This window comes from Vigna radiata, chromosome 8 (assembly GCF_000741045.1).
Source record: "Vigna radiata var. radiata cultivar VC1973A chromosome 8, Vradiata_ver6, whole genome shotgun sequence".
Taxonomy (NCBI): Eukaryota; Viridiplantae; Streptophyta; class Magnoliopsida; order Fabales; family Fabaceae; genus Vigna; species Vigna radiata.
In genome coordinates this window covers 28,643,142-28,651,898 of record NC_028358.1, presented here as the reverse complement: position 1 = coordinate 28,651,898, position 8,757 = coordinate 28,643,142, and the positions used below count along the sequence as shown (strand labels likewise).

Genomic DNA, 8,757 nt, shown 5'->3' with positions numbered 1-8,757 from the left:
CTACAGGTATTTCAAAAAAAAGTTTAACGATGAGATGTATTTTCCACGTGGCTCAGATGTCTGAATATTGACACCGTGTTCCTTTGAAAGGTTGCCACGTCAACGATGAGACGTCATAGGTAAGAAAGGAGAATGATGTGGTAGCGCCGTGGGAAATGCAAAGGCCAACGATGACTTTGATTACAAGGGATGCAATAAAACGGTGCCACGTGACACATACGGTATAGATACATTTAATGCTTCAAACGGGGTTTCGTATATAACCCTGCACGTGCCGAGGCAGTTGAGCTGAAATCGAGAAGAAAGAAAACAGCGAAGAAGACCAGAAAGAAGAAGATGGAGAAGTATCAGATCTGGAGCAGTAGGATAGTGTTGGGATCTTTCGCGTTTGCGCTACTGTTTCTAGCGGCCTCAGCAGACGACGTCGTTGTGCTCTCTGAAGAAAACTTCGAGAAGGAAGTTGGTCAGGACAGAGGAGCTCTCGTCGAGTTCTATGCTCCCTGGTAACTTACAATCTTTTCGATCTCTTACTTTCTGTTTCCATTAACTACCGCTTCTTCCATTATTGTTTTTGAAATCGTTAGGTAGGGTTTTTGTTGACAGATTCCGGTGTTTTCCTTTATTTTCTTCGTTTCGTTCCAATCGCACGTGTTCTTTGCGTTTAGCGTTTCAACTTGTCGTTTAACTTCTATTGGTTTGTAGTTAGTTATCGACTTATAGATGATACAATACGATGCTGTTTTGACTTTTGGTGCAATTTAGTTCCTCCAGATTCTATTGGAAGTATTGTCCTTCAGTTTAGTTTGTGAACTTATTTTTGAAGTTAATAAATTAAATTAAAACTACTTCTCTGCTTTATTTAAATTCAACTAATTTAACTAATCAACTATTTGGGTCCTTTGGTCAAATAATTAGAGGATAATATCCCCTGTAATTATACAAGAAGGACTGAATAACCCTGTTCAAAACTCTTGCACAAAAGGTCGTGATCAGTCATTGTACATTTAAAACTTCGTGAAGATAACCTGTTCGTTGTACTAGTCACTGATAAATTTCTTTATGTTGTGTTGTATACTAATGTCGTTCTGAATATGATTTCTCCCACTTTTGTCATAATAGGTGTGGACACTGCAAAAAGCTAGCTCCAGAATATGAAAAGCTTGGAAGCAGCTTCAAGAAAGCCAAATCTGTTTTAATTGGGAAGGTCAGTTCCATGGTGTTTCTTTCAAAACTTTGAATATTGTTTGCATTTTTCTGTTTATTTAATTTCTTTTGTGGTATTTTCTAATCTTCAGGCATTTTGTCTATTTATGATTGTCTGTTTATTTTATTGAATTGATAGTCTCTCAATGTGGTGTGGAGCATGTTCATTTTATGGACCTTCTTATCGAAGAAGTCTAAGCTACAACTTCAACATTTACTACATAATTGTTCGAATTATGTTTTCTCCTACCATGCATCCTCTTATCGAAAAAGTCTAAGCTACAACTTTAACATTTACTATATAATCCTCGAATTATATTTTCTCCTTTCTTGAACTCTTAGTTTCTTCTTAGCAAATGGTATATCCTCCTCCCTTCCTTTATTATCTCTCTAAATACACACAAACAATCAAAATGGATAGTCAAGACTAGATTTCAGTAAAACAATCTTAACCATTCATGTATAGTTATATAATCAAAGATTAGTTCACCTCTCACTCTCCCACTATATATGCACCCAATCCTCGGCCAACTACCAAACACACACACACACATGTGGTGATCCTTAACTATAACTAGAAGGGGTTGGAACATCCATAAAAACTGGCATGCTTTGTGAATGTGGTTGTATGTTTTTATTTTTGCCCGTTCTCAACAGCAAGAAAATAATTTCATTACCCGTTAAATGGACATTAGCTTACTTCTTAATGTACTGTAGGTTGACTGTGATGAGCACAAGAGTTTGTGCAGCAAATATGGAGTCTCCGGGTACCCAACACTTCAGTGGTTTCCAAAAGGATCTCTTGAACCCAAAAAGTGAGGAGATCTTGGCTATTGGAATATAACATGCAACTGATTTTACGTTTCATTTCATGGTTATTTATTTTTCGTTTTTCACATATATCATAACTTCTGCGTTCAATACTTGATTTTGGAAAATTACCACAGGTATGAAGGGCCTCGCACTGCTGAATCACTTGCTGAGTTTGTAAATACAGAAGGAGGTACTTTTTGAGATTTTTGAAGCCTTGTGTTATAATATCTTTAAAAGCAAAAGGCTTTGTAACTTCTTAGGGAGTGTAGTATCCGGAACATCTGGCACAAGCTTTTAAAAAAATAAAAGTATTTTTGTGTGGGACAGAGTTACAAACTCACTAACTTATAGGTTTCATTCATGTCTAAGAAAAACATTGATGTACACACTTTCCCTAGATCGTTTAGCTTTTAATCATGTTGGAGATAGAAATCATCAGTATTGGGTTTCCCGTTTCTTCTGTGTGCTTCTGCCTTGCAATTTATATTGATTCCTAACAGGAAAATATGCTTGCAGGAACAAATGTGAAGATTGCTACTGCTCCTTCCAATGTAGTGGTCCTAACACCTGAAACTTTTAATGAGATTGTCTTGGATGAAACCAAAGATGTCTTGGTTGAGTTTTATGCACCATGGTACTCAGCAATAATTTTCATTTGTTTCTATTTTTTCTTTAACTCATGCTTTGTTTTGGTCTAGAAGTTGGTTGGTAGAACTTAGTTTACATTACATGTTATTTGAAAACTCTCATACTGCTAGATCTAATAAATTTTACGATTCTTCTAGGTGTGGGCATTGCAAAAGTCTTGCTCCTGTAAGTATATCTTTGAGGATTTCATGTTAATTTAATGTTGGGCCTTTAATTTCTGTAAAGCCAATAATATGAAACCTGACTGTGCTCTTTTTACCTTCAGACATACGAGAAAGTTGCCACAGCATTTAAATTGGAGGAAAATGTAGTCATTGCTAATCTGGATGCTGATAAATATAGAGATCTGGCTGAAAAGTGAGTTTTATTTATCTGATCTATTATTCTAATGAGTTGTGTTTGTTCTGGCAAATCAAACCTTAGATGCAAAGGCCGGTAGAAGTGAATTTAGAGGCCCTAGTGCTCTTTTGTAGTTCCTCTTTTCGTGTGATGATATGAAACTCTTTACCTGTTTAGCGAATACACTTCAATGCTGTTCAGATATGGGCTTTGATATAATATGAGAAAAGAAAATAGTAAAGGAGCTGAAACAGATGGATTTGCTAATACTGCTAGTGCGGTGGATACGTGACTAATGTGCTTACAATGGTTACGTAAACAAAAAAATTGAGCGAACTGTAAAGGTTGACGAATACAACATAAATAATTGAAGTTTCCTGGAATAATATGTATGCAGGTATGATGTGAGTGGATTTCCTACCTTGAAGTTCTTCCCAAAGAGCAACAAAGCCGGTGAAGAGTACGGAGGTGGAAGAGACTTGGATGACTTTGTGGCTTTTATCAATGAGAAATCTGGAACAAGTCGAGATGGAAAAGGGCAACTTACTTCCCAAGTTAGTGAATTCACATCAATGAGGAAACGCTAGAGTTTTGTTTTGTTTTTGTTTTATCTTTTGGTAGGGGGTGGAAGTTAAACTTGTTACACTTAGTATCTCATTCCTACGTTTGGTATTTCTGTCTAGGCTGGTAGAGTAGAAAGTTTGGATGTCTTGGTGAAGGAGTTTGTCGCTGCCAGCGATGAAGAGAAGAAATCCGTGTTTACCCGAATTGAAGAAGAAGTTGAGAAGCTTCAGGGTTCAGCCTCAAGGTAAACTTGAATATTCTTGCAAACATCATCCTGTAGAATAATATTTTTGAGTGGCTTATGCTTTTAATTATGTTACTTAAGAATAGCTTAATTCGTATTACTGTGTTGCGTATATTCTAGAAAACATCATCCTTTAGAATATATTTAAGTGGCATATGCTTTTAATTATGTCACTTAGATAATAGCCTATTTCGTATTACTGTATTTGCATATATTCTGTAATATTTGCTCAAAAATTAGAAAACTAGAAGCAATTATCTAATTAACTTTTTCTATGATCAGTTACGGGAAGATTTACTTGAAAGCTGCCAAGAATTCCTTGGTAAAAGGTTCCGATTATGCTAAAAACGAAATCCAGCGCCTACAGCGCATACTTGACAAGGTAATAGAAATATTCCCCGTCGATGATAAATATAATTCACTATTTGATGCTTCACCTTCACCGTCAAAAATTAATTCACTTTTTCTCGCTGTAAAGCTATTCCAAACATTATGATTTTTTTCTCGCTGAGAAGCTAGTCCAAACATGCTATATATTATTCAAATGTGAAGACTTCCTTGAGAAACAACTTGTAATCTCGAAATAATTGTTTTGCAATAATTAAATTTGGTCGTAATTGAGATGAAAATTGAAAGTGTAATCAGCATACTCACTTGCTTGTATTTTATATGCAGTCTGTTAGCCCTGCAAAGGCCGACGAGTTTACTCTAAAGAAAAATATCCTGTCTGCGTATGCTTGATTCAATTGAGTAATTAATCATCCTTCTTGGAAACCTGGGATATCCACCACGACTCCTGGTGAGACTTTGATATCGACATTGCTGGGAGATATTTGACATGGAGACTTGTAGTGCTTAATTTGAGTCTGTATTAATGATCCTATCTTATTTGGGGATGAAAGATTACCATTCTTCTACCCCCATCGAATTATACCTGAGCGATTTAAAATTTTGCGGACTACTGACTTTTACTTCGGCCTTTGGCTATTTGATTGTGGCCGTAAATTTATCACGCTTATAGCATGTCAATTATCTATTCGATTCTTGTGGTCAATTTTTTCATTTACAATTCTCAATTATATTAAAATAAACTAATGAAATAAAAAATTAGTAAGGTAAAATTCCGAAGCCATACAACTATTTACTACATAGAGCTGGGTTAGCAAAATCCCATAAGATAAAAGACTAACACTTTTTGGCCATAGATAACACAAGCAACCATCTCGCATTGGACTGGATTGACACAATCCTGCTATGTGCCAAAATTAACATTCGAAACACCCATTGACTAAGATCGGTCCTGCAATGCTACTTAACACTCCTCATTCCCCTCAGTACTCTCTCTCATCAACTAGAGATTTTATGTATGAGCATGATCTTTCCTCAGGTTCTATGTTAGGAGCAGGGTCTTGGTTAGAACCAAAAGGCAGGTCCAAAGATGCAGAGGATGGTTGTGTTCTCATCTGCACAGATCTTAGAAGTGCAGCTCTTCTCAAGTCAGCTGAGTGGCATATATCACTTGGAGATGATGGGAAGCGACCTTCAGAATCTGACCCTCGCTGACGAGGCTGGGGGCAAGTTGCAGCGGAAACGGTGGAGCCATGAGAAGCATTTGAACTTGAGGAAGGTGCCGAAGATAATACATTCTGCGACTTTTGGTACCTATGTGGAGAAGAAACTGGACTACTGGGAAGACTGTCGGGCTGGGACGAACAACTGTGCACAGGGGTCTCACAAAACCTCAAGTCATCTGAATCTTCTGACATAGGTGAATATTGTAAAGATAAATCATCTCTGAAAATAAATTCAACACAACTAATTATCGTAAACGTTGCTAATCATTGGGTAATAAAACTAATTAGTTTTAACAACAGATTTGCCTGCAGTTCAATTCTTATGTAAAAGGTGTACCAAATTATATACTCTTTCAATTTTCAGAACATGAAACTAACCAAACAGTCAAATAAAAACCAAAACAACTCTTGTTTTCGGTCCTTATTGTTAATCTCTGAACTACACTATTAATATACTTTATCGCTTTTCTAGTTATACACCCATATAAATTTCGATTATTTTAGTTATTTGCTTAATCTGCTAGTATTTTCAACATTTGATAACATGATAATATGGAATTTTATGCGTGCGGGACATATTGAATATGTTAAATTATGCATTTATGATATCAAACCATATATGACTAAAGTGACTATGAATAAAGCCGTCTACAGTCATGTTGATTATGATATTTAAATGTAACCATAAACTAAAGACACACACCATATGGAAATATAAATATGATGTACCAATTATTCAAGCACATAGGATATGAAACAACAAATGAAGTAGAGTTAGCAACAATTTTGATCACACATGATCATCTTTACGGGTGTGTATGTATACATTTGAAAATAATTTTAATAGATTGAGTCATATAAAGATGGGAAAGTTTTTAAGGTATATATACTGCAAGAGAAATCAAGCAACATGTCCAAGGACTAGAGTCACTTCATAGTTGATTTAGTTGGAAATCTACCAAAGAACTCTAGTCTCTGCAAGCTATGGCTACTTGCTAATTCAATCTTTGTCTCCCCCTCCACAAAATAAAAATTACCGCGCATGATTCCATTATTTGTTTGTAGTATTTTACTTTTTTGAACCAAAAATCCGCATACTTGAGTCGGGTGAGTTGCCTATTTATCAGGAAGAATAGATATGGGGATCACATACACATCTGAATCTAGGGTGCATCAACTTTTGTCTAATGACTAGAAAGTATCTGGTTGTGATTTCTAGTCCCTACACCTACCCATTATTACTCCAAAAGTACACATCAAATAGCCCACATAAGAGGCACAGTAGTAAGGAGGAGCCTTCAACCACGAAAAGGACAAATTTCATGGTCAACAAGGTTCTGTTTAAAGAGTACCAAGTAAAGAGACTAATATTACCAAATTATATATATGTTTGCATGACAGCAAAATGATAAATGAATGTTTCAGTGTCCAAATGACCATTTGACTAGAGACAAACAAGGGCCTTCTACCCATTTCAGGTTTGGGGTTTCTTTGCAAAGAAAACCAAAATGAGGAAAGTTTTAGTATTCCTGCTTTATTATTCTGGAATACCATAGGGATCCTCCTTCTCAACACTAGTGCACACCAAAAGTAGTTGATTGGCCGGCACCTCCCCACACAAAATTATAGAGCATAATGACATGCACCACTACAGTGAAAATTAATTCAGACTCAAGATCTGCAATTAGAGATACCAACAGAACTGTCTGCTGTATCCATCAATGGCCAAATGATGATTTTATGAAAACTTAACTCTGGCTTATAATGGAGAGAAGAATAATCACAAAAGTAACAAGGAAGATGAAAATAGTATAATTTACACAAGATTTCAAAAGCCAGCCTACACTGCCAAACCAAAACATGTATATTAAATGTAATAATGCAACTGAATATAACTAATGTCCTGAGAATTAGAAGCTTGCTCCTACATTACTCAAGTTGTACTAATATCCAACTGTTACAACTGAAATGCATCAAAATAAACCTCAACCATAGAAATAGTTATTTATAAAACCCCAAAGAGTGAACAAATCTTACACGGAAAAGTAGTTATGATTTTACCTGAAAGAGAACATGCTTTCAGACCTTGCCGGAGATTCCATGAGATTATCAGGAAGCGAGTCCCCAACTGTCAATCCATTGAGACTGGATGCCATTATCTGGGCACAGAAACAATAAATGTAAGTTACCCTAAATTAATTCATTTGACTGCAACAAAAACAAGCACGAAAATAAAATATTAAAACCACAAGTTATCAACTCAAACAAAGATCTATATGACAAAAACAAACACATGTTCCAATTTACAAAAAGGATAAAAATAAAAAAACGCTCAAGACAAGGCTCTCAAATCTAAACAATACTTAAACCAGGCGCCAATTATTGATAAATTAAATCGAGATTCAGAAACATGTATTAGAAAAACAGAGTTAAGCTGAAAGGCCATGGCAGGGCATTTCACAAAGATAACTGCAGAATGATTAAAAAGTCTAACTTAGCGAAAAAAAACAGACAAAAGAAAAACAATTAAGAAAGTAGGTTAGTGTAAAAACATTAAAATAAAAGGAAGTAATAATAAAACGACAAAAGGGGGAAATTAGAAAATGATGTTTGTAACCTCGCTTAGGTAACGTTTGTGGGAGCGAAGATTGTCGAGGTAAACTTCCTCTTCAGGATCTCTGGTGCGCTTGGCACTAGGCGAGGATGTTGAGGGTGTCCCTCCCAAATTGGAATCAGAACCCATTGTTCAGACCAACTCATCTAAACCAAGGCTTTCTCTTTGGGATAGGAAGAAGGGTCTGTTCAATGCTGAAACCCTAATTTATTGTGCAGAGAAGGCTTACGCTTCGCGTTCGGTCTTCCTTTACAGTGAAACATAGCAGTATCAGAGTTAGTTTTGAGGCCTCAGAAAAACGATTGGAGGGAAACCTAGTAATAGTATGTTCTCTTTGCTCTATTTTATGATCCTAGACGCGCACCTTATTCCCGACACGTGTTTCAATGCTAAACACTTCTTTTCGTAAAACTGTTTTTATTCCCTGTGATAAAAATTTGAGAGAAAAATATCATTCTCAAAGATTATCATTGTAGACACACGATAATATTACATAAAAAAAATAGTGATATAAAAAAAAAAGGCAATAATTTTGAACAATAAATTTAAATTTTGAGGTTTGATTATGTTAATTTCTCCATAAACAAAATTACTTAATCCCTAATAAATCATCTTTATTCTTTTTGTAACATCCCAAAAATATAAGTATATCTATATCATGTAGAATGCAACATATTATAATAATAGAAAGCAGTTAGGAGTAGTAGCAGATGAAGTGTATATAATACAATCATCCAAAATATGGTGTAAGCTCCACT

General features: G+C 35.5%; 2 protein-coding genes across 2 annotated transcripts; one reads left to right on the top strand and one right to left on the bottom strand.

The window, feature by feature from the left end:
* Nucleotides 1–272: 272 nt before the first annotated feature.
* Nucleotides 273–4,847, top strand: LOC106772080 (probable protein disulfide-isomerase A6). Its single transcript, XM_014658241.2, has 11 exons — nucleotides 273–503; nucleotides 1,120–1,204; nucleotides 1,921–2,018; nucleotides 2,151–2,206; nucleotides 2,533–2,650; nucleotides 2,802–2,829; nucleotides 2,930–3,021; nucleotides 3,401–3,557; nucleotides 3,687–3,811; nucleotides 4,094–4,193; nucleotides 4,487–4,847. Exons 1-11 carry the CDS (start codon nucleotides 337–339, stop codon nucleotides 4,550–4,552), a joined length of 1,092 nt encoding a protein of 363 aa, XP_014513727.1. The 5' UTR covers nucleotides 273–336; the 3' UTR covers nucleotides 4,553–4,847.
* Nucleotides 4,848–4,918: 71 nt separating this feature from the next.
* LOC106772081 lies at nucleotides 4,919–8,351 on the bottom strand. The gene is made up of 3 exons (XM_014658242.2): nucleotides 8,003–8,351; nucleotides 7,447–7,544; nucleotides 4,919–5,605 (listed from the first exon to the last, which is right to left on the bottom strand). Exons 1-3 carry the CDS (start codon nucleotides 8,126–8,128, stop codon nucleotides 5,143–5,145), a joined length of 687 nt encoding a protein of 228 aa, XP_014513728.1. The 5' UTR covers nucleotides 8,129–8,351; the 3' UTR covers nucleotides 4,919–5,142.
* Between the last annotated feature and the right edge of the window lie 406 nt (nucleotides 8,352–8,757).